This window comes from Typopeltis vanoorti, chromosome 4, assembly GCF_054136105.1.
Source record: "Typopeltis vanoorti isolate ZY-2024b chromosome 4, IOZ_Tvanoo_1.0, whole genome shotgun sequence".
NCBI lineage: Eukaryota > Metazoa > Arthropoda > Arachnida > Uropygi > Thelyphonidae > Typopeltis > Typopeltis vanoorti.
In genome coordinates this window covers 139777399-139805047 of record NC_143552.1, presented here as the reverse complement: position 1 = coordinate 139805047, position 27649 = coordinate 139777399, and the positions used below count along the sequence as shown (strand labels likewise).

At 35.0% G+C, this 27649-nt stretch overlaps 1 protein-coding gene across 2 annotated transcripts in view; it reads left to right on the top strand.

The window, feature by feature from the left end:
• Positions 1–27649, top strand: part of LOC150107718 (casein kinase I-like) — a 300934-nt gene that overhangs the window by 133843 nt on the left and 139442 nt on the right. For both annotated transcript variants that reach the window (XM_090391487.1, XM_090391486.1), the window contains exon 6: positions 14670–14840. In XM_090391487.1, the coding sequence (XP_090247613.1) occupies positions 14670–14840 (171 nt within the window). The remainder of the gene's footprint in view (positions 1–14669; positions 14841–27649) is intronic.

The following is a 27649-nucleotide window of genomic DNA, read 5'->3' as shown; positions in this document are numbered from 1 at the left end:
ATTTTCATTGTCTTTGTCTTTTTATTGCTGACTTTCATACCATATCTATTACAACAGCTACTCAATTTAGTCAGAGAATCCTGCAGACTTGTAGCGGATTTATTTAGAAGTATAACATCATCCGCATAAAGCAAAGAGCTGACATTAACATCTCCAATTTTGATATCATGTTTAATACCACTTTTCTTCATAATGTGATCCATATAGATAATGAATAACAGAGGGGATAATGTACATACTTGTCTCACACCAGATTTAACATTAAACCATCTTCCTGTACTTTCTTCAATTCTAACTGCTGACTTACAACTCAAATAAAGACTAAGTATTGCTTGATATAATGCCCCATTGACACCATATAACTGTAGCGTATTGAATAGCTTCTCTCTTGGCACCTTGTCATATGCCTTTTCTAAATCGACAAAACTTAAATACAGATCTCTGTTATATTCCCATGCTTTCTCGACTATTTGTCGTAAAGTGAAGATCTGATCCTGACAGCCTCTATTTGTCCTGAATCCAGCTTGTTCTTCACCAAGCTTTTCCTCCACAATTCTTCTCAACCGTTTCTCAAGTATACTTGCATAGATCTTGCCAGGAACACTCAGTAGGGAATACCTCTGTAATTCTCACATTCAGTTTTATTTCCCTTTTTATATATGGGTACTATGAGAGCCCTACTCCAATCATCGGGAATTCGTCCCTCTGTCCAGGCTTTCTGAACTATGCAGTGCAGCCACTGTAAGACTCTTATACCACCATACTTCAGCATTTCTGGTTGAATTTCATCTACTCCTGCTACCTTTCCGCATTTCAAGCCTTTGATGGCTTTTTCTACTTCAAGTATGGTTATGGATTCCTGACTGCATGCCTGGTCAGTGTTTTTTACCACTGTGCTGTTATCACTGCTTGTTTCATTTAGCAGTTTTTCAAAGTAATTACTCCATACTTCAAGGATATCTTTTTCTTCTGTTTTCATGTCACCTTTATCATTTCTAACTCCTTTTACAGCACTCTTTCCTCCATTCCTAAGCTTCTTCAGCAACCTCCAGAATATTTTGCCACCTTCTTGATATTTATTTTCTATATTCTTGCCAAAGTCCTCCCATGACTTTGTTTAGCTAGTTTTACACAGTGTTTAGCATTCCTGCATTTGTCTCTGTATTCTCTAAGAGCACAAGCTGACTTATTTGGGAGGAACTTTTGATATGCTTTCTTCTTTTCCTTCACTGCCTGTTTAACTTCCTGTGTCCACCAGGGAGTTCTGATTTTTTTATCCTTGCAGAAAACCTCACCACATGCCTCTCTGGCAGAATCAATCAATGTTTTCTTCAGAGTTTGCCACTGAATCTCCAATGTTTGATTCCTGTTCTCAAACTCTTTCGTTTTTTCTTAAATATTCTTTGTGTATTTTAGTCTACAGTTCACGTCTGAGAGCTGCTCAACTTTTATTCGCTTTAAAACTTTCTTACATGTTATTCTTTTCAATATGAAATTCAATTTTATCCTGCTCAAGACTAAATAGTGATCACTTCCAATTTCATCTCCTCTGTACTCTCTGGTGTCCTGCACCAGAGACAAAACATCACTATCAACAATAACATAGTCAATGAGACTTTTCTTATTCCTTGCCTCTTCTTTCCATGTGAATTTGTGCACATTTTTACACTTGAATCCTGAATCTTTACAGAGATTCAGGATTCAAGTGTAAACTTGATAATCACTTTCTATTTAAATCAATTTACCAGGATAAAAGTGAACTGAAGAGAAAAATAGGTATACAAGTTCGACAACAAATCAAAGAGCTTTCAGAGGAATTTTAGAATCTTTCCATGACTTTTGTTTCACTACTTTCACACACAGCTTATCTTTCTTATATTTTTCACTGTATTCCTTCCCTTGCTAAATTACTTGCAGCTTTGATATGATTTTTTCTTTTCCAGGACTGCTGCTTTAATTTCTTGAGTTCACAATGTAGTTCTGTGTTTTCTATCCTTCCCACCTGCACTCCATGCATCACTGAAGAAAGAAAACAATGACTGATTTAGCCAGTGATGCATGGGGTGCAGCTGGCAAGGATAGAAAACACAGAACTACATTGTGAACTCAAGAAGTTAAAGCGGCAGTCCTGGAAAGGAAAAAATCATATCAAAGCTGAAAGTAATTTAGCAAGGGAAGGAATACAGAGAAAAATATAAGAAAGATAAGCTATGTGTGAAAGTAGTTAAACAAAAGTCATGGAAAGATTCTGGTAAGGATATAGAAATATCATGAATGTGGCAAATTTTTCTAAAGGCTACTGAAATTTCCAAGAAATGAAGGAAAGAGTAGATGGAATCAGAGATGATAAAAACTAAAAAAGATACTCTAGATGCCTAGAGTAATCACTTTAAAATACTGTTAAATGAGTGACAGAACAGTGGTAGAAATATTCAAGAGGAATGCAATCAGGAGTACATTACAATACTTCAGGTAGAAAACGACATCAGAAATCTGAAATGTGGATATGCACCATGAGAGGACAAAACAAGAGCAGTTTAAAACTGCTAGAGTTATATAGAATAAACAAGAAAATGTACAGAGGAATATGTAGTCTATACTTACAGTAACAGTTCAACCAGAAATGCTCAAATATGGAGGTATAAAAGGTTTGGAAATTCTCAACTGAGTTTCATAAGATTTAGATTAGATTTAGATTTCATAAGATCACAACATAAGATTTAGACAAACTTAAGAAAAGAAAAATAGTGAAAGAAACCTGAAATAAAAACTGAGTTCACTAGAAATAGGGTTTTGTCAGGATAAGATTTTTACTTTAAGACAATCAGTCAAGGAAATCCGAGGAATATAAAAGGATCGGTATTTGTTTTGCATTCTATAGAAAGCATATAATTGGATGTCAAGATAAACAGGACAATATACAGAGGAATATGTAGTCTATACTTAAGGCAACAGTTCAAACAGAAGGAGGTATAGAAAGGTAGTCTGATATAAAATAAGGTGAAAACAAATCTGAAAACAAAGCCCAACTCAACATCACCAGAGTTAAAGATCGGTACTATCAACATAAGAAGCCTGAATGGCACAGAAATGGAGCTAGCTGAGGAATTAGATAAGTACCAGATCGACATAATAGGGGTGACTGAAACAAAAAAGACAAAAACTGGTGAGATCTTTCTGAGCAATAAATACAAAATGTTATATTCAGGCAATGACAATCAAAGAAAAGAAGGAGTAGACATATATTCAACACTAAATACGAGGCTAATCTTCTTGAATGGCAGTCAGTCTAAAGTAGAGTAATGTGGGCAAATATGAGAATGGGGAACTGGACAATGAGACTTATTTGTGCCTATGGTCCCACAGAAGGTTCTACTAAGGTAGAAGTGGAGGAATTTTTTGACGCTTTAGAAAAAGCAACTGACACAACGAAAAATGAAAAGTTGGTCCTTGTTGGGGATCTAAATAGCAGAGTAGGAAATCATTGTGAGACAATTTTGGGAAAATTTGGAGAAAATAGCAAAGCTAATAATAATGGCAAATATCTGTTGGATTTCTGCTCAGGACATGGACTGGTTATTACTAGTCCATGTCCTTTTTAGTTCAGGTCACTTTTACCAGGATAAAAGTGAACTGAAGAGAAAAATAGGTATACAAGTTCGACAACAAATCAAAGAGCTTTCAGAGGAATTTTAGAATCTTTCCATGACTTTTGTTTAACTACTTTCACACATAGCTTATCTTTCTTATATTTTTCTCTGTATTCCTTCCCTTGCTAAATTACTTTCAGCTTTGATATGATTTTTTCCTTTCCAGGACTGCCGCTTTAACTTCTTGAGTTCACAATGTAGTTCTGTGTTTTCTATCCTTGCCAGCTGCACCCCATGCATCACTGGCTAAATCAGTCATTGTTTTCTTTCTTCAGTGATGCATGGAGTGCAGGTGGGAAGGATAGAAAACACAGAACTACATTGTGAACTCAAGAAATTAAAGCAGCAGTCCTGGAAAAGAAAAAATCATATCAAAGCTGCAAGTAATTTAGCAAGGGAAGGAATACAGTGAAAAATATAAGAAAGATAAGCTGTGTGTGAAAGTAGTGAAACAAAAGTCATGGAAAGATTCTAAAATTCCTCTGAAAGCTCTTTGATTTGTTGTCGAACTTGTATACCTATTTTTCTCTTCAGTTCACTTTTATCCTGGTAAATTGATTTAAATAGAAAGTGATTATCAAGTTTACACTTGAATCCTGAATCTCTGTAAAGATATTATTACTGGAACTTCCATGAAGTCCAAAGGCTTATCACAGGAGGCCCATGCTAATTATTATTCACATAATATGCCGTACGTTTTCTTGAACTCAATCAGTCAGATTTGTGCACAGTAGCCCGGATGTGGCTGTATCATCTTATTAAAAAGGAAAAATAACCTCCATGTCTGTCCTGAGTTCTTCAACATTCAAGTGATTCTTTGAGCTATTTTGTCCATTTTTGCAATATGTCCTCTAAACGTCAATCCCCTATACCATTCTGAAATCCATAACCTTCAGTTTCATGCAGTCCAGTTCAGTCATTGTATGCCCAGGTTATAATGTTTTCATCCCAAAGTGCATAACTTGACACTTTACTACATTAAGGTGGAACTGTTATTTTTGCTCACATTGTCAATCTGTTTAAGACAGGTGAATAGTCAGTCTATTACCTGCCTTTCCCTGGATTTTGATCTGCTGTATACTATTCTTGGATATATGTTCACGAGTCACCCTTATATCTATTCCAATTTTCTCTATTTGCATAATAGTTCTGTGTAGTGTCCTGTCAGATGATTTTGCAAAGTCCAGCAGTGTATCATAGTGCAGCTATTTCCTTTATCCACATTGACTATTGCTTTGTTTTAAAAAGTGAGTAAATCACCAAGGCAAAACTTACCTTTTCAAAGTTGTACTACGTTCATTGAGTATCATATTCCTGTCGCACATTTCTGAATTAACCAACTTTTCAAATACTTTCACTACCATATGCTGTTCTTGGATGTCTATTCACGAGCCATCCTCATCCACATCAACACCTTCGTATCCATCCCTATGTGCTCCACTTTATGTAATAGAGTTCTGTGTGGTATTCTGTCAAAAAGCTTTGCTAAGTCCAGTATTATCAGCAGCTAGTTCCTTCATCTTACTCAACTGTTACTTTATTTTATACAAAAAAAAAAAGTAACTCACTATGGTAAAACTTCTTCATAAGTTGTGTTTCTCTCTCTATCCTCCCCTTCAACCAAGTATCACATTTCTGTCTATTCGTTCCTGAATTCTATTCTTAGCCAACTTTTTTGAATAATTTTACCACCACTACTGAGACACTGATTGGTGTATACTTTGTTGCTTCTATCTTGGTGTCTCTTTTATGTAATGGAACTCTTCTCCTCTTCTTTCCACTCTTGGGATCATGCTTCCATCTTATATATGTTAGTTGCTATCCCATCTAGTTCATTATCAATATTCAGAGATTTTGTAGTATTCTAAGCATATCTAGTTGCTCATCTATTAAGCAAGCCTAACATTATCATTACTCCTTTTACTTGCCACACAGCAAAAGAATTCTTTGTGTTCAGTTTCTCTCATCACATTTTCCCTTCTTACCACACTGGCCATTCTTTTTGCTTTTTTTTTTTTATTGCATATAAGCTTGCTAATAATCTTTCTTTTTATATTCCATCCATAATACTTTTTTTTGCATCTTTTGCTTTAATGATACTGGTCATCTTATTTAATTCTATCTGATTTTTCCTTCTGATCCCTAGGTACACTCAGATACCATTTTCCTTTAAGATCCCTTAACCATCTCCTGTGTACTGCTGACATCCTTCACTTGCAGTTTCTTATGCTATGACACTACTCCAAGTTGACTCCTAAGCTTTTCACATGTTTAGCTTCCATGCATTTCAAGACTGCGTGATCACTCTTCCAAATTAGCCAGATGGCTGTCTTTATTATGGACAAATCCCCTGTTCCTGCTATCACATGCTGTTTCAAGTAATTATCTCTTAGTAGCTGCAGAAATTGTGTTCCTTCTTGCTTATGTGTCTTTTTCTCTTTCCAGTCAGCATCGACATAGTTCAAGTTCCCATATCAATACTTTAGCTGATTTGCAGATGCATGTCTGCTTATCTTCCTTTGCACCCTTTGGACTATAGCTGCCACTGACTGTATATAGTAATACCTTGAATTGTGCAGTTAATAAGTGCTGAAAAAGTTCGATACTATGCAAAACCACACTGTTTAAAAATTAGTACAATGTGTTATAGTGTAAAGCATTCCAAACAGAAAATTACACTGTTGTTGGAAAAAATAATTGCACTTTATTTTTTTATTGCAGGGGGTGCTTAAGGGTCAAAGCTATGTAATTGAGAGGAGACCTCCACATAGCCTTTAAAAGAATGCAGAGAACCGACCAGGGCTTCTGACCTAATGTCCAGTCCTCACCTTCTCATAGTGGACCCTGTCGGGTATCTACCTGGATACTGAACAAACAAGGATTGGCTGGCAATTTGGGATATAGCCAACCAAATTGTATTCTTATTGGCTTAAACTAAAACAAAATGTTGGTACAACATGACAGAATTTCATGCTGGCTAGGGCGTTGCCCGGTTAAACAAGGCCCCCGTTGATTTCGCCAGGAAACCAGGGCAAACAGTGAAAAGTCAGCTACTGGAACAAATCCTAAAACCCACTCCCTCTGCATCACTAGAGTTCAAGATTGCTACTATCAACATAAGAAGCCTAAATGGCAGAGAAATGGAGCTAGCTGAGGAACTGGATAAGTACCAGAGCATAATAATAATAGGGGGTGACTGAAATAAAAAAGACGAACTAGTGAGATCTTTCTGAGTAATAAATACAAAATGTTATATTCAGGCAATAACAATCAAGGAAAAGGAGTAGCAGCCATAGTATTCAACACAAAATACAAGGCTAATCTTCTTGAATGGAAGGCAGTCTCAAGTAGAGTGATGTGGGTAAACATCAGAATGGGGAACTGGAAAATAAGACTTATTTGTGCCTATGGTCCCACAGAAGGTTCTACTAAGATGGAAGTGGAGGAATTTTTTGAGGCTTTAGAGAAAGCAACTGACACATTGAAAAAGGAAAAGTTGGTCCTTGTTGGGATCTAAATAGCAGAGTAGAAAATGATTGTCAGACATACAGAAATAATTTGTGGATACCTGTTCAGGACATGGACTGAACTGACTATTCTGCTTATTTTCAAAAAAAAAAAAAAAAAAAATCCCACTAGAGGTCATACCAGTAGAATAACCTGTGATCTAATCATTGTTTCTCTAGCTTACTGTATGTAATGTAACTCAGTTTGTCCTGTATATTTGTATATACTCCAGATGATGATCTTAGTATGAATATCGAAATGTTGGGAAATTAAAAGAGTTGGAGAAAAGAGCAAAGCTAATAATAATGGCAGATACCTGTTGGATTTCTGCTTGGGACATGGATTAAACTGGGTGCACCTGTTTGACAATTCGCATAGCAGAGTATATAAGTTATTTTCGCTATACCCTCAGTATTAATTTGGTCTGCCTAGTCACTGATGAGACCTCAATAAAGGTTGAAATCGGTCTGGGTAGTGACCTTCTACCATAATGTATAACATCATACCTCTCCTAGGAGATGTGTTTTACATTATGGGAAATACTAAGAATAGTGATCAGAGCTTTACGCACCTTTGGTACGAGTTGCACTAGTTTGTAATACGTGCTTTGGCTTAAGCTAGTATGTAAACTATAAAAGTATTGGCGGATACATAGTATCCGCATCAGTTTTGAAACAATGTGGGATTTAATATCCCCTTGATTTAAATAATGTTACATTGCCAAAATGAAGCCTATTGGTTCTTTATTTTAAGTAATTAAAAGAGTTTTTTATAACACTGTTGTAAAGTCCATAATTTCTAAAATGAACGCTGATCACCATGCAACACTAAAAGAAAGCTGGTTATTACTAACAATGTTCCAACATAAAAATGTACACAAATTCACATGTCAGCTGATTGCTTTATGCGGACAATGTTATACTTCTAAATAAATCCGCTACAAGTCTGCAAGATTCCCTGACTAAATTGAATAACTGTTGTAATAGATATGGTATGAAGGTCAGCAATAAAAAGAAAAAGACAATGAAAATAGGCAGAATCATTGAAAATGTCAACTGTGTTGTGAATGGAGAACCTGTGGAACAAGTAAAACATTTCATCTGCTTAGGCACGATTTTTAGTGAAGATGGTAAATTAAATATGGAAATATACAACAGAATCAACAAAGCTGGTATGGTAGGAAGTCAATTGAATAAATTCATATGGAATAAGAGAGAAATTAGCCTAAACATTAAATTAGCTGTATACATGACAGTGTTCAAACCAGTTTTAACTTATGGATCTGAGAGCTCGGTCAGAAGTAAAACACTTGACCAAACACTAGAAATTGCAGATATGAGAGTCCTGAGAAAGATTAGAGGCATGAACAGATGGCATCAATGGCAATATCATATTAAAATCGAGGATATTAGGAAAGAACTTGACATTGTCAGCATCTAGGAATGCATTAGCAGAGCTAATTTCAGGTGGTATGGTCACTTAAATAGAATGGGAGAGGAAAGATTAGCAAAGCAAGTGTTCTCTGCGCCAGGAAAACAACCCAGTGGAAGACCAAGATATAGGTAGATTGATACTGTACAAAGTGCCTTAGACAATAGAAATATAAGATCTGATAATGTTGGAGTCTTGACAAGTAACAGACTGATTTGGAGGAAAATTGTAGATAGGAAGTTAGTAATTGATGTAAATTTTTCATGTAGTACTATCATATCCTGTGCACCCCTTGAGGGTACATGGCAGGAATTTGATGATGATGATGATGATGACAAATTCACATGGAGAGAAGAGGCAAGTAATAAGAAAAGTCTCATTGACTATGTTATTGCTAATAGTGATGTTTTCTCCCTGGTGCAGGACACCATAGCGTACAGAGGATTTGAAATTGGAAGTGATCACTGTTTATTCTTGAGCAGGATAGAATTGAATTTCATATTGAAAAGAAAAACATGTAAGAAAGTTTTCAAGCGAATTAAAGTTGAGCAGCTCTCAGATGTGAACTGTAGACTAAAATACACAAACATTATTCAAGAAAAAATAAAAGAGTTTGAGAACAGGAACCAAAACCTTCAGATTCATTGGCAAGGCCTGAAGAAAACATTAATTGATTCAGCAAGAGAGGCATGTGGTGTGGTTGTCTGTAAGGATAGAAAAATCAGAACTCCATGGTGTACACAATAAGTTAAGGAGGCAGTGAAAGATAAGAAGAAAGCATATCAAAAGTTCCTGGCAGATAAGTTATCTTGTGCTCTTAGAGAATACAGAGAGAAATGTATGAAAGCTAAACACTGTAAAACTAGCTAAACAAAAGTCATGGGAGGACTTTGGTAAGAATTTAGAAAATAAATATCAAGAAGGTGGCAAGATATTCTGGAGGGTGTTGAAGAAGCTCAGAAATGGAGGAGAGAGTGCTGTAAAAGGAATTAGGGATAATAAAGGTGACATGAAAACTGGAGAAAAAGATATCCTTAAAGTATGGAGTAATTACTTCGAAAAATTGCTAAATGAAACAAGCAGCGATGACAGGACAGTGGTAAAAAAAATACGCATGCAGTCAGGAATACATATCCATACTTGAAGTAGAAAAATCCATCAAAGGCTTGAAATGTGGAAAGGCAGCAGGAGCAGATGATATTCGACCAGAAATGCTGAAGTATGGTGGTATAAAAGTCTTACAGTGGCTGCACTGCATAGTTCAGAAAGCCTGGACAGAGGGACGAACTCCAGATGATTGGAGTAGAGTTCTCATAGTACCCATATATAAAAAGGGAAATAAAACGGAATGTGAGAATTATTCAGAGGTATTTCTTTACTGAGTGTTCCTGGTAAGATATATGCAAGTGCACTTGAGAAACGGTTGAGAAAGATTGTGGAAGAGAAGCTTGGTGAAGAACAAGTTGGATTCAGGCCAAATAGAGGCTGTCAGGATCAGATTTTCACTTTACGACAAATGGTTGAGAAGTCATAGGAATATAAGAAAAATCTGTATTTAAGTTTTGTAGATCTGGAAAAAGCATACGACAAGGTGCCAAGAGAAACTATTCAAAACACTATAGTTATTTGGTGTAAATGGGGCATTATATCAAACAATACTTAGTCTTTATGATGATATAATGTTAAATTTGGTGTCAGACAAGGATGTACATTATCTCCTCTGTTATTCATTATCTATATGGATCATATTATGAAGGAAAGTTGCATTAAACCGGATCAAAATTGGAGAAGGATTGGAGATGTTAATCTCAGCTCTTTGCTTTATGAGGGTGATATTTTACTTCTAAATAAATCTGTGACAAATCCTCAAGATTCCCTGACTGTTGAATAACTGTTGTAATAGATATGGTATGAAAATTAGCAATAATAAGGCAAAGACAATGAAAATAGGCAGCAGCATTGAAAATATCAACTGCATTGTGAATGGCAAACCTATAGAACAAGTGAAACATTTCAACTACTTAGGCATGATTTTAGTGAAGATGGTAAATTAAATATGGAAATAAACAACAGAATCAACAAAGTGGTATGGTAGGAAGTCAACTGAATAAATTTATATGAAATAAGAGAGAAATTAGCCAAAACATTAAATTAGCTGTATACAAGACAGTGTTCAAACCAATTTTAACTTATGGATCTGAGAGTTGGGTCAGAAGTAAAACACTTGACCCAGCTCTCAGAGACAGCAGATATGAGAATCCTAAGAAAGATTTGGGGCATGAACAGATGGCATCAATAGCATTATCATATTAAAAACGAGGATATTAGGAAAGAACTTGACATTGTCAGCATCCAGGAATGCGTTAACAAAGCTAATCTCAAGTGATATGGTCACTTAAACTGAATGGGAGAGGAAAGATTAGCAAAGCAAGTGTTCTCTGCCAGGTTGGCAGGAAAAAATACCTGGAGGAAGACCAAGATATAGGTGGATTGATACCCTAAAAAGTGCCTTAGAAGATTTCTATCTTCTAAGGCACTTTTATGTTTCTATATAAGTTCTGATAATATTGGAGTCTTGACAGGTAACAGACTGATTTAGAGGAAAATTGTAGATAGGAAGTTAGTAATGATGTAAATTTTTCATGTAGCCCTATCATATCCTGTACACCCTTTGAGGGTATATATCAGGAATTTGATGATGATGATGATGATGATTGTTTACTTCAAGCTCCCCTGAAATGCTGATTAATGGGCACAAAAAAATTAAAAAGGATTAAAATAAAATGTTAATGCAATGTTAATCTTAGATCTTTACTTTATGCAGATGATGTTATACTTCTGAATAAAACCAGTAGAGGTCTTCAAGATTCTCTAACTAAATTGATTGTGATAAATTTGGTATGAAAATCAGCAATGAAATGACAAAGACAATGAAAATAGGCAGAAACATTGAAAGCATCAACTGTATCTTGAATGGTGAACCTATAGAACAAGTATAACATTTCAGCTATTTAGGCACAATTTTTAGTGAAGATGGCAAATTAAATATGGAAATAGACAGTAGAATTATTAAAGCTGGTATGATAGGAAGTCAGCTGAATAAATTTTATATGGAATAAGAAAGAAATTAGTCAAAACACCGAATTATTATTATTATTATTCGTGACACCTCTAAGGAGTCCGAAGACTCATCGCAGGAGGACACCTACTATTTAACAGTCTACTACTACACCAAAAACTCTACTAGTATTTTTTTTTGTCTGTAAATTGCGTGTGTTCTGAAGGGCCAATTTGTCTGTGTGCGGGATGTTTTATTTCTAACACAGCTCTCAACTTTATAAGGTAAAGTTGGTTTGAATTCTCTTGTATACAGTAAGGTCAGTGTTTGACTAATCTTTCTCTTTTTTTTATTCCATATAAATTTATTCATTTGACTTCCTAACGTACTAACTTTTCTAATTCTGTTATCTGTTTCCATATTTCCATAGTTGTTATCTTATCTTCACCAAATATCGTGCCCAAATAGCTGAATTGTGTTTTTTGTTCTATAGGTGCTTGCCTGTTTTCATAGTTTTTGTCTTTTGATTGCCAAATTTCTTATCAAATGTATTACAGCTGTTATTCAGGTTAGTTAGGGAATCCTGCAGCTGTTGTACTGGATTCGTTTAGGATTATATCATCTGCATGAAGATCTGATTTGAATATTTCCAATTAAAATTTTCAGTAGATAATGTTGGTTGAAATATAATATGATTGAATTAAATATTTTGAAATATTTGATCACTATTTAGGATAAATACTTCTACAATTCAGATACACAGAAGATTTGAGAGGGATATTCAGTTGTTTGCTGATGATGCAGAACTGGGCAGTGTAGATATCTTACAGGATGATTTATTGGCAGTTGGGGCAAAGGATAATGGTTGTTAATTTAATGTTGTAAAATGTAAGGTAATGCACTTTTGGATGAGAAGATTACATGCTTCGTATCATATTGATGGAACTAATTTACAAGAAATTGATGAAGCCAGTGATCTGGGGGTGATGTTGGATAGATATTTGAAATTCCAAGGACATACTGCAAGAGTTGGCAAAAAAGCTCAGAGAAATTACTTGGATGTTGAAGAATACATTAATAAGTAAAGATAGGGAGGTTATTATCCCTCTTTATAAGACTATAATTTGGCCACATGTTGACTACTGCAGTAGCATAGATTTGTTCACCTGCATTTCTTGGGGATCAGGTGGTGGAGAGGATTCAGAGACGAGCGATCCAGCTGGTGACAGGTCTGTGGAATGTTCCCTATGAGGATAGATTGAAACTGTGTAGGTTGCAGAGTTTAGCTTGACAGTTGGAAGAGAGGGATATGATAGAAACCTATAAGTTACTAAAGGGATTCTATAAGATTGACATAAAAATTTTTTCAATATATGGGGAATAGGGGGAAAACAAGGGGTCACACTTGGAAGTTGTCTAAGAGTATGGTTAGTAATGGTGCGCAGACTAGGTTCTTACTTGGAGAGTGGTGAATGAATGGAACGGTTTACCAGAGGTGGTTGTGAGCATCCCAGCAGTAAATAAGTTTAAGGAGATATATGATAGGTACTGTGTTAATGGATAGCATGGGTCTCCTACGATGAGGCTTTTGATTCCATGGAGTACTCATATAAATAATAATCATATTCATTAGTATTATTGTAAAGCCATGGACTAATTTGGAATCATCATCATGTTGTATCATCATTTTATTTGTGGTTTAAGCCAATAAGAATACAATTTGATCAGCTAAATCCCAAATTGCCATCCCCCTTCCTCTTCCATTCAGTATCCAAGTAGATACCTAACAGAGTGCACCATGAGAAGGTGGGGATTGGACATTAGGTCAGAAGCCCTGTCGGTTCTCCACATTCCTTTAAAGGCGATGTGGAGGTCTCCTCTCAGTTATACACCTTTGACCCTTAAGGCACCCCTAATTTGGAATCCTGCTCCAAAAATGTTTCACAGCAAATACAATACATTTTCAATCTACATCAGGTCTCCAGTATGCAGAGAGATAGTCTTGTACTAGGTCATGTAAGATATCTACCACCTGAAATTAACAGAGTATATATGTTTGTATGTTTCTTGAGTATTTTTTGTGTATTTAAATATTATTAATTTGATCATATGTCACCCTCCTATAAATGGAAGTATTTTGATGTTTTAAAAAGGGCTCTAGCAAAAAAAAGTTTTCCAAATTCAAAAGCAGATATTCTGATTCACTGAACATGAAAAGTAGCAAGTATGCAAAAAGTTTACAGAGTTAAAGCAGAACAGTCTTGGTGTTTATGTAAGATGAATTCACTCCAGTGTTTAAAGGTATTTGGATAGTTTCTCAACATTGCGATGGTATTTTGCATCATCATTTCTGTTTTAGAGTTTTGTAAACTCTGCAGGAAAATGATCTCTGAATGGTTCTAAGAATTGTTAACTTGTAGATTGGCAGAATCTGCCACAACAGTGTTCTGCTGTTGTGGCAGATTTTGTGGCAGTCACTTTGCTTGTTCCATATTTTCTAGCCAGTAACATCATGACTTTGGTCCTTTCTGCCATTTCATATAGATTCAGTCCATCTGAGTAAAAAAAGTTCAGATGGACTGAATCATCTAGATTCAGTTCATCTGAGTTTTTTTTGACAGAAGGAAAGTTAAAATTCAAAGGAAGTAGATGTTATGGTGGAGTAGTGAAATTCAGGATAAAGTAAGGATTTGCTTATCATTCTGCTGGGGGAGAGGTACTTGAAGGATTTAATGTGGAATATAATCAAAATGACTAAGTACCATTAAATGCAAACTGAAAAAAAATGTAACCACACTTCATATAACTTATCTTTATGTATTTGCAGTTGACTTTTTAAAATGGTTAGCATGGGATTTGAATTTTTGTATCTTGAAAGACGTGATAAATAATATGTAAGAATTCATAGAAAACCATTTAGGGATTTAATTTTTAATTAGTTATTTTTTCATATTTGATTTATGAATGACCATTGGTTCATATTTTACTAATTACTAAATAATTATTATAATGATTATTTTTAGAACAAAGCAGAAGAGATGATTTAGAAGCTTTGGGTCACATGTTTATGTATTTCCTTCGGGGTAGCCTTCCGTGGCAAGGACTAAAAGCAGATACTCTAAAAGAAAGGTATCAAAAAATTGGTGATACTAAACGAGCAACACCAATTGATGTTTTATGTGAAGGTTACCCAGGTAAGTTTTTGTGTGCTAAAATTATGGGCGCTCACCTAACAATTATAATATCAGACTGATCTTAAAAATAACATTATGTGTTAATGTAACTGAAAGTAGAGCAGTTTTAATGAGTAAATATTAAAAATGAAAAGGAAATAGGCATGAAAAAAAAATCACTCTTTGTGAAAGACTTTTGCACATTTGACTACTGTCTGGAGAATAAAAATTTTTAGGAATAGTTAAAATTGTTATATCACTTCTGAAATATCTTATATCATGTCCTGAATTAATATGATGAATCATGCTTTCATTGTTTATGGACCTGACCATATTTCCAATAAATGTTATAGTTTTGTGGTTCTTGTTGTAAGTTGAGCTAGTGGAGGTATGGTGGAGCTATTACTGAATAATCTGTTCAATTTTGGAATACGATGTTCACTTGCCTAACAGTATCATTCCTTGTGTATATTGCTAGGCACTGCACAAAGAATGATACTTTTTTTTTTAGGTATGTTGGTTTAATGGATTTATGAAACAATGGTTGGAAGATGTTTGGCAGTAGTAAACTAAATTCTTTAAAATCTTGAGGCAGGCCATCATCTTTGTTTAGTTTCAGAGAGTTGATGATAGGCTCAAAAGCATATCTTAAAAGAATAGATAGTTTGTTCTTAAAGTAATTTTTGTATGAATAACTAAAAAGCTGAAATTATAAGACAAAGGAATATGCTTATATTGGATATACTAAGAAGTTTCAGAGAGTTGATGATAGGCTCAAAAGCATATCTTAAAAGAATAGATAGTTTGTTCTTAAAGTAATTTTTGTATGAATAACTAAAAAGCTGAAATTATAAGACAAAGGAATATGCTTATATTGGATATACTAAGATGCCAATAGTTTATTATATCATAATGAACAGTGTTAAGTAAGACTGCAGAATCATTAGCCAACTGATAATCAAAATGGTTTTTTTTATATTTTTTTATACTTTTATGGAATTTTTTTCATACCAGTTGTCAGTCCTAATTTTTCAGTACCTCTTCCCAGTAAATCTTTAGTTTTAATGATAATTCTTATACATATATTTATAAAATTATATCTAAAAATGATTTTTAAAAAAAATTTTCATATCAACTTGGAAACCCTGCTCTAGGGATCATACGTGGAACTTTACTAAGCCATTTCAGGTCTCCGATAACTGAGGTGGTAGTCTCGCACCAAGGGATGAAGGGAAGGGATCTCCCACCTAAGGACAATTACAAGCATCCATGTCCATAGTAGGTTTTGAACCCATAACCTGTTAGTTGGAGAGTAGATATATTAACTACTCAACTAACCAGGTCTTGGCTAACTTGTGGATAATTCTGTTTTTGGTATTCTGTTGTGATCCTGGGGTTGAATCCCATTCAAAATGTGAGGAACATTTATAAAAGCATTAAGTTGTCACTGCTTTCGATCTTCACTTAAAATTCACAAAACCAAAAATTCTTTGCAGAAATTTTTCTCCTTCCCAAATAAACTACTCTTAACAGAGAAAGTTTTAGATTTTGATGGTTGTGAAGACTTTCATCAAATTTCTGGTATAATGACCACAAGACATGGACTCATCAACATCATCATCAAATTCCTGCCATGTACCCTCAAGGGGTGTACAGGATATGATAGTACTACATGAAAAAAAATTACATCATTACTAACTTCCTATCTACAATTTTCCTCCAAATCAGTCTGTTACTTGTCAAGACTCCAACATTATCAGATCTTATATTTCTATCGTCTAAGGCACTTTGTACCGTATCAATCCACCTATATCTTGGTCTTCCTCTGGGTCGTTTTGCTGCCAACCTTGCAGAGAACACTTGTTTTGCTAATCTTTCCTCGCCCATTCTATTTAAGTGACCATACCACCTGAGATTAGCTCTGCTAACACATTCCTGGATGCTGACAATGTCAAGTTCTTTCCTAATATCCTCGTTTTTAATATGATATTGCCATTGATGCCATTTGTTCATGCCTCTAATCTTTCTCAGGACTCTCATATCTGCGGTCTCTAGTCTTTGGTCAAGTGTTTTACTTCTGACCCAGCTCTCAGATCCATAAGTTAAAACTGGTTTGAACACTATCTTGTATACAGCTAATTTAGTGTTCCGACTAATTTCTCTCTTATTCCATATGAATTTATTCAATTGACTTCCTACCATACCAGCTTTGCTGATTCTGTTGTCTATTTCTATATTTGATTTACCATCTTCAGTAAAAATCGTGCCTAAGTAGGTGAAATGTTTTACTTGTTCCACAGGTTCTCCATTCACAACACACTTGACATTTTCAATGAGTCTGCCTATTTTCATTGTCTTCTTCTTTTTATTGCAGACCTTCATACTGTTATTTATATATGTATTTTTATATATACTATATACTTATGTGATGAAATATTATATAAATTTCTTTTACTAACAATTATTTTTATTTTTGACTCCGAGTGTCCCTATATGTTATTATATTTGCACAAAGAGTTCACTCCAATTGGTGCAATGACTTTAACTCACTCTTTCAGAATCCAACTAATCATTGACTCAATACCAAGTACAAAATAAACACATTTAATAAAACTAAAACAATATATATACATTTCTAGTAATAATACATAACTATAACTACAGATTATATGGATCCAAGGCCTTATTTAAAAATATAAACTTACTCTTAAGACTAAACACTTTTTCTTTCACAATCACAAAAAAATGTTCATAGTCTTTTTCTCTTTCTGTTAAGGCTCTTTTCCAGAAGTTACAAGGCTCTGTACTTCATTTTCAGGATCCTTTTCATCAATCAATATAACACACATAAAGTCTTCTTTACTATATCCTGTTTTCCTTTTAGTAGTAATACTCATCAGATCAGGCACCTTTAATACCTAAAAATCTTCTTAATCAATATATTTTCTAAACTTTCACTTTCAGGCATTCTTAATACTTATAAAACTTCCTTATCAATATTTTCTCTAAGAAAAACATTCACTTTAGAATGTAAGCAACAAATTCTCCTTTCATTCACAATACTAAATTGACAGTCTTAACTTATTTCGCCATAAAAACTTACAGTTTCAAGATTTCCTTTTATTCATTACTTATTTCTCCTTGAAACCTAATATTTCCACTATTCCCTTTTCGGAATACACTATAAAATATCTTCCGACTGCCACACACAAAAAAATATCAAGTTCCTTCTAACTTGAATATTTACCGGCCAATTTATAAAAACTTACAGTTTCAAGATTTCCTTTTTATTCTTTACTTATTCCTGCTTGAAACCTATTATTTTCACTATTCCCTTTTCGGAATACATTATGAAATTTCCTTCTGACTGCCGCACAAAAAAATCAAGTTCCTTCCAACTTGAATATATCTTGGCCAGTGTTCTAAAAACTTTCCGAACGCTCTCTTGTATACAACTGTAACTTGGATACGCAACGCTTTCCTTGTCAGCTGTCAATCACACATCAAGTTCTCTCCGGGAGCATGCGCACTTCACAAAAGTCAGAAACTACGTACTGCAATAAAATGGCTGACTCGCTGTATCCATCAGCGCTAAGAGAAAGTCTTTCACAAAACACAAAATTCAACATTTTAAAATATAACAAACTTTCTTATAAGTAACACAAATAATTAGTTTAGTAAGTACTTCAATATTTTTACTTCTTTATATATTACTTCTAATATAACATTTTCATAACGAGCACATCACAAGTGCAGACACTGCGTGTATGAAAACAAAAACTAACAAGCATAATTAATACGTAAAAATATTCAGAATTTTTAATATGATTATTTTTACAATACCATATCTGTTACAACAGCTATTCAATTTAGTCAGAGAATCTTGCAGACTTGTAGCGGATTTATTTAGAAGTATAACATCATCTGCATAAAGCAAAGAGCTGACATTAACATCTCCAATTTTGATATCATGTTTAATACCACTTTTCTTCATAATGTGATCCATATAGATAATGAATAACAGAGGGGATAATGTGCATCCTTGTCTCACACCAGATTTAACATTAAACCATCTTCCTGTACTTCCTTCAATTCTAACTGCTGACTTACAACTCAAATAAAGACTAAGTATTGCTTGATATAATGCCCCATTGACACCATATAACTGTAGCGTATTGAATAGCTTCTCTCTTGGCACCATGTCATAAGCCTTTTCCAAATCGACAAAACTTAAATACAGATCTTTGTTATATTCCCATGCTTTCTCAACTATTTGACGTAAAGTGAAGATCTGATCCTGAAAGCCTCTATTTGGCCTGAATCCAGCTTGTTCTTCACCAAGCTTTTCTTCCACAATTCTTCTCAACCGTTTCTCAAGTATACTTGCATAGATCTTGCCAGGAACACTCAGTAGGGAAATACCTCTGTAATTCTCACATTCAGTTTTATTTCCCTTTTTGTATATGGGTACTATTAGAGCTCTACTCCAATCATCAGGAATTCGTCCCTCTGTCCAGGCTTTCTGAACTATGCAGTGCAGCCACTGTAAGACTTTTATACCACCATACTTCAGCATTTCTGGTCGAATATCATCTACTCCTGCTGCCTTTCCACATTTCAAGCCTTTGATTGCTTTTTCTACTTCAAGTATGGATATGTATTCCTGACTGCATGCCTGGTCAGTGTTTTTTACCATTGTGCTGTCATCACTGCTTGTTTCATTTAGCAATTTTTCAAAGTAATTACTTCATACCTCAAGGATATCTTTTTCTACCATTTTCATGTCACCTTTATCATCTCTAACTCCTTTTACAGCACTCTTTCCTCCATTCCTAAGCTTCTTCAACAACCTCCAGAATATTTTGCCACCTTCTTGATATTTATTTTCTATATTCTTGCCAAAGTCCTCCCATGACTTTGTTTAGCTAGTTTTACACAGTGTTTAGCATTCCTGCATTTGTCTCTGTATTCTCTAAGAGCACAAGCTGACTTATTTGGGAGGAACTTTTGATATGCTTTCTTCTTTTCCTTCACTGCCTGTTTAACTTCCTGTGTCCACCAGGGAGTTCTGATTTTTTTATCCTTGCAGAAAACCTCACCACATGCCTCTCTGGCAGAATCAATCAATGTTTTCTTCAGAGTTTGCCACTGAATCTCCAAGGTTTGATTCCTGTTCTCAAACTCTTTCATTTTTTCTTCAATAATCTTTGTGTATTTTAGTCTTCAGTTCACATCTGAGAGCTGCTCAACTTTTATTCGCTTTAAAACTTTCTTACATGTTATTCTTTTCGATATGAAATTCAATTTATCCTGCTCAAGACTAAATAGTGATCACTTCCAATTTCAAATCCTCTGTACACTCTGGTTTCCTGCACCAGGGAGAAAACATCACTATCAACAATAACATAGTCAATGAGACTTTTCTTATTCCTAGCCTCTTCTCTCCATGTGAATTTGTGCACATTTTTATGTTGGAACATGGTGTTAGTAATAACCAGTCCATGTCCTGAGCAGAAATCCAACAGATATTTGCCATTATGATTAGCTTTGCTCTTTTCTCCAAGACATGGACTATCATAAAATATTTTATGAAATAAAAATCTTGACTTATATATGATGACAGATTGCTTATATTATAAATGAGCTCCTGAAGCAGTGAACCCGTTGTAGGCCAACTAAACAAATGAACTCCACATGATGTGAAGTTAATGTTACTTCACATCATGTGGTCATTATAACTAGGAATTCAGTGAAATGTGATAAAGAAATTTCCCAACAGATGACTGGACATGACAGAACCTAGAGTAATTCTTGGAAGTTTTGTAAGAGAGTTGTTAGCAAGGATGTAAAGAATTAGATCTGTTTTTTTTTTTTTTTTGCCTAGAGATAGTAAATTAGTGGAATAGGTTGCCAGAGGCAGTCATGAGTACTATGTCAGTGAATAACTTTTAACAATATACACTTTGCCAATGATGGTTAGTGTAGGCTTCCCAAAATTAGTCGTTGAACAGTGGAGATGAGCATGTAATTATAATAAAATTTTTTCCAGTATTCAGCAAAATCACGTTTCATAAAAGAGCACAAAAGAAAATTCAGATTACACAGACCTGAAATGAATAAAGGTCTGCTGTGCAGCAGCCTGTGTAGCTCAGTAGAAATGGCATTTGCACTCCTCTGAGCTAGACTGCCCCATCCAAAGGATGGCATAGGTTCAATTCTAGTTACCGACTGGAGGAACTTGCTTTAAGCCTTTCTTCAACTGGTTCCTAAGTTAGTCTATCTCTGGCACAGACAATCAGGTTTTTTTCTCCAGGAAACTTAGGTTTCCTGTCCCATAAACTCAAGCAAATTGGCTACAGAACCTATGCTATTTCAGATATTAAAAATATTGTGTTAGGGACCATGAGATAGCAGCATTTGTTAGCTGTCTCTTTACTGGATGCCACTGCTAGCTATCTCTGAATATCTAGCAGCGGAGATTGAATTGCCCACTCAGTCTCCACAAAGTTAGACAAGGCTAACATGACCTTGCCTACTCCCTATAAGGGAATAAAAGGAATTATCTGATTTTTGTATAGCAGCAGATGAATATTTATCAAAGGGTTGAAGGGGTATAGCAACTAGAGGTAATTCTTTCGAAGTTGTATAAAGAGGGTAAGGCATTTTTTTTTTTTTCATGGAAAGTGGAATGATTTGCCAAATGAGGTGATGAGTGTACTGTTGAAAATCATAAGATGCTTGTCTTCTTCCTTAATGTATAGCTTAAAATCTGAATATGAGGAATCTGGAGAAAGGGTAATGAAGAAATATGGAGAAAGGGACATGCATGAAAGTAACATGAATGACTGAGGGATTAACTCATTTGCAATCTATGAGAACAATAACACCCAATGTGAAAAAAATTTCAATAACTCATTTTCAGTAGGCTGAATTGCCTCTTTCCCTGGCATAACTAGCAGATTTCAAGATGGTGTGGGGAGAAAAAAAGAAAAAAAATCAGTGAATCTTATGAACTTCAGGTTGATGCTGTTGAGATGGAAATCAAGATGATGATGATAGAATTTCTTTGGCATGACTTGGGTAGATTTTCAGATGGGATGGAATGGAAAAGCAGCAAATATTATGGACCTCAGAGATTTCTATAGTTGCTTAAATTATGCTAAAGAAACTAAAGCTATGAAGTCAGTGAAATATGTCTGTATATTGCATCTCAGGCTGGCTTTTGTTAGGTTCAAAGTGAACTTTGAACTTAAAAATTATGACACCTGTGACCTTTTTCGATCTTGGTGAAGATGATGTTTTTCATTGCATGCTTTTGGTGTTTTTGTTTCAGTGTCATACTGAAAGCATCAAGTTTCATCATCAGTAATGACTATGAAAAACAGCCAGCTGTGAAGAAGGATCGGAAAAGGCATCAAGCTATCACTTCTTTTGATCTTCACTTGAAATTCATAGAACCAAAAATTCTTTGCAGAAATTGTACTCATTCCCAAATTGCCCTTCAAATCTTCTTCACTATTTCCCTGTCTTAGTTTAATTTTTCTGCCGTTAACCATACAGTTTAATTGTCTGTTTGGTCACATTAATTGCTACACTATTTTCACATGTTCGATGGGTTTGTGGTCAAAGATTTTTTGTCATCTATCATGTCTTTTTCCATCTTTAGACTGGCACTCAAATACACTAGAGTTTTTCATGGGATCATCACCATAAACCACTCTTAACATGTTTAAAGTTTCACTTCGCTTTTGCCTAACTTTCCACAAAACTTGATTAACATCATGTTTTGTGGAAAGTTTGCTGGCCTGGGTTGGCTGAGTGGTCAGCGTATCTGCTCTCCAGCCAAAAGGCTGCGGGTTCGAATCCTGCCGTGGGCATGGATGTTTGTGATTGTCTTGAAAATACCACTGGTGATGATGATGGGTAGTAGATGGTGTAAAATCTTGCATAGAAGGATTTTTGATAAAAAAATTCCTTATATGCCAATTTTACTAGAAAGCGAAAATCCATACAAAATACTTGTGATTAATCAGCAATATTTTCATGTTTGTAATATGGAAGTAAATTTAAGTGAATTGTTAAATAATATAACTGCCAAAATCCTGTAAACAACAAAGAAAGTTAAGTGTAAATTAAATTGTGACAAAGGAAAGTTCCAGATGGATTAATTTATGACCTAAGACAATCACTATCGCGAAAGTCAAGTATTTACGGGGTTTCCCGTCTTAATGCAACGATGAAAAAGGTGGCATGTAGACCCACGAAGTACCCAACGGAATGAAATCATACCAGGACCCAAGGTAAAATGAGCAAGATAAAAGGAGGTTACACAGGGTCGTCACGGGGGGTTACGTAGTCACAACAGAGTTTTGGTATTCGTCGTCGGAGGTGGTTCGTAGTTCGTCAGTGGGTTTTTCATAGGCCGCAGTAGAAGTGAGGTCGTACCAATGTCCTAGAAAGTGACCAATTCAAGGTCGGAGACCCACGTTCCAGCCAACAGTCACCCGAAATGAGATAACCTGTTTGAGTTTTTGAAGAAAATCAGTTCCAGATTTCAAGCCACCAAGTTTTCTGACGTTCTAGGAAATAAGAAGTGACCTCATCAGTCTCGAAAAGAAAAAAGTACTCGTGTGTGTATCCAAGATCAGAACGTAATAGCGGATAGTGAATTCCTGAATCGTCTAATGTGGACTAGACGACAATATTCAAAGTCAGGTTTAATATATTGGTTTTCACTAGAGGCGGAATTTGTGACCGAGAATTCTTTAAAGTTTTTTATGTTAATGATACTTGAGGACTGAAGGCATTTAGCTAATCATTGAATTTACTTGTTCAGATGTGTGAGATAGAATAGCATAAAATTAAGGTGAAATTTGATATGCACATTGTTTATTAGCTAAGCCTGCCCTTTGTTTAGCATCTGTAAAATTGCTCTGTGTGCGACTAAGTGATAGCTAAAGTAGCACTATAGACAAGTTGTGTTAACAGAGAATTGTTTACTTAAGAGGATTAATAATAATTCCAGATATATCTTGCCGTAGAAGTATAGAGCCTGATAAATATTTGTGTTTAGTATTAACCCTTTTATACATTCAATTTGCATGAATAAATTGTTTTGTTTATTAAATAATTTGCCTGATTCCTGCTTACCAATGCACTGCTCATAAAAATCAAATCTGTGTGACCTAGAGTGTTAAGTAGCCACGATTGAAAATTAGCAATTTTGAGTTGCTAGATTTAGTAATAAGTAAGAGAGGAAAATTCTATGTTTTGCTGAGTGTTTTTCTTTGGAAGGATATTCAACTCCTATCTGCGAATTTTGATGGTGCTGTAAAAAAACAAATAAATTTTCAAAATTCAATTTATAAAAATGTCAGTAGTTCAGACAAAGAGATTGGCTCCAGCCAGAGGCAGTTTCTTAGTTATGAAGGTTTTGTGCACGTGAAGAATTATAATTACAGCCTTGAGACAAGGGGGGGGGGGGTGTTAAGGTTGAATGTGAGGATTAAAAATAAGGGACTAAATTAGGCAACGAATTAAGAGCTCGGAATACGACTGTTAATGTTGTAGTTAAGATAAGTGAAAAAAAAAATAGGAATGAAACAATTAATATAAATGACATATTTTTACAATGCCATTGGTGTAGATGATGGTAGTTGCGGTTCGTTATAGTTGGTGGATTGAGTGGTGGAGACAGAGAGCTGTAGAGTAGGTGCCCTCCCTTGATGAGCCTTTGGACTCCCTGGAGGTGTTATGTAATGATAATAATAATAATGCACTAATACACACACATATATGCACATGTGTGTGTATATATATATATATATATATATGTGTGTGTGTATATATATACACATGTATATACACACACACTTGACTACTACTATCTTGATTGTTTTGAAATGACTCAAGACGACCACAGACAAGTTTTAAACATGGTCTCATATTATTATTATGATAATACGAGACCATTCTGGAAATTTGTCACACCTTTTATGTTTCTTTCACATCCCCTATTTCTGCCTGTGTTAGCCACACTTTGTAATCCACAAACGTTCAGTGTCTATCCACATAAGGAACATGCCACAAACCAGTCACTATTTTGATCATCCTCTGAATCTCTCTCCTGCTTCCATGTCTCCAAGAAACTCGCATAATTAAATATACATAGTAGTCCAGATATGGTTGTATCAATGCCTTATAAGGAATAATAAATTCCCGTCTTTGCTTTTCCAAGTGATCCTTTGAGATATTTTGCTCGTTTGTTTTATTAACTATTGTTCTCCCTAATTTATCATCATCATCATAAAGCAATTTGATTCCTGCTGCTGAAATCATTCTCAGTATTATTGGGAATGATTTGAAATGACGCAAGTTTCTCCACCTTTGATTGAAAAGACTTGGATTCAAATCCTGTAGGATGTGAGGAACTTTTACTAGGGTTTGTCATTTAAAGGTCAGTTAACCTTTGTTTTTCATCCCACAACCAGGCAGACTGGCCAACGGTACATAATTCATTATCATCATCATCAATTTCCTAATGTATATACCCTCATTGAGGGGGGGGGTCAGGTTACTATGGCAGCACTGCATGATTAAATTTACATTATTATTACTATTAATCTCCTTTTCAACAATTTTCCTCCAAATTAGTCTATTACTTGTAAGCACTTCAATATTATCATATCTAATATTTTGTGCTTCTAAAGTTCTGACTGAATCAATCCACCTAGACTTGGTGTTTCTCTTAATCTCTTTCCTTCCATCAAACACCTGTTTTGCTAATCTTTACTTTCCCATTCTGTTTAAGTGGTCATGCCACCTTAGATTAGCTCTCTGCTGACACATTCTTAAATGCTAAATTTTTAATATGATTCTGCCATTTATGCCATCTGTTCAGATCCCTAATTTGTCTAAGAACTCTCATATCAGTGGTCTTTAATTTTTGAATTTTATTATATTATTATTTTATTATTATTAGACACCTCCTGGGAGTCCAAAGACTCATCGAGGGAGGGCATCTGCTCTACAACAACTCTGTCTCTGCCACTCAATCCACCAACCTCACCAATGCCATCTACTGCCACCCACCATCACTAGTATTTCCAAGGACAATCGCAAACATCCATGCCCACGGCGGGATTCGAACCCGCAGCCTTTTGGCTGGAGTGCAGATACACTAACCACTCGGCCAGCCAGGCTGGTAATCTTTGAACATATGCTTTTATTCCTAGCCCAACTCTCAGATCCATAACTTAAAACTACTTTGAACACTGTCTTGTATACTGCTAGTTTGTTTTGGCTAATTTCTCTCTTATTCCATGTAAATTTATTCAACTGGCTCCCTACCACACCAGTTTTGCTTATTCTGTTGTCTATTTCCAGATTTAACTTGCCATCTTCACTAAAAACTGTTCCTAAATAACTGAAATATTTTGCTTGTTCTACAGGATCTTCATTCAGAATGCAACTGAAGTTTTCTATGCTCCTGCCTATTTTCATAGTTTCGGTCTTTTTATTGCTGATTTTCATGCCAAATTTGGAAAATAATAATAAAGATTATGCAATTTAGTTAGTGAATATTGGAAACTTGCACTAGATGTGTTTAGGAGTACATCATCTGCATAAAGCAAAGAGCTAAGTTTGACATCTGCATTTCTAATATCAGGCTTGATGCCATAATGTGATCCATATAGATGATGAATGAGTGGAGATAATGTGCATCCTTGTCTTACCCCTCATTTTACATCAAACCATCTTCATGTATTTCTTCAATTCCTAACTGCTGACTGACAACTTGAATATAGACTGTATATTGCTCTGTATAATATCCCATGTAATTGTAGTGTTTTGGAAAGCTTTTTTTTTGGGGGGTACATATGCCTTTTCCAGATCTACAAAACTTAAGTACAGATCCTTTTCATGTTCCCATGATTTCTTATTTATCATCTTGGCAACGTCTGTTTGGTCTGAAACCAACTTGTTCTTCAAGTTTAGTGGAGAAATTCCTCTCACATTCAGTTTTATTCCTCTTTTTTATAGATGGGTACTATGAGAGCTCTACTCCAATCATCTGAAATTGGACCTTCTGACCAGGCCTATGAATTATGCAGTGTAGCCTGCAAAACTGCTATACCTCCATACTGTAGCATTTCTCATCAAATATTGATTCGTACTCTTTTTTTGCATTCCTCTTAAAAATTTTCTAGTATGGTTCTATCACTGCTTGTTTTGTTTAAGTCTTTCAAAATAATTACTCCAGACATCTAATTATTATTATTATTTTGCGACACCTCCAAGGAGTCCAAAGACTCATCGAGGGAGGATATCTAAGATATCCATCTTCAGTTTTCATGTCACTTCTGTCATCTTTGATTCCTTTTACATTACTCTTTCTTCCATTTCTGAATTTTATCAATAACATTCAGAACATGTTGCCAACTTCCTGATATTTATTTTCTGTATTCTTACTAAAGTCTTTGCATGGCTTTGTTTAGCTATTTTTGTATATAGCTTAGCTCTCTTACATTTTTCTGTCTGTTCTTTTAAGGCATCTGCCAACTTATTTGGTAGGAACTTTTGGTATGCTTTCTTCTTTTCCAGAACTGCTTCTATAACTTGTGCCCACCATGGGGTTCTTACATTTTTTATCCTTGCAGACAACTTCACAACACCTCCCTAGCTGAATCAATCAATCAATGTCTTCTTCAGAGTTTGTTACTGAGATTCCAAGGTTTGGTTCTTGTTTTCAGACTACTTCAAATTTTCTTCAGTATTGTTTGTGTAGTCGAGTCTACAGTTTACCTGTAAAAGCTGCTCAACTTTAATTC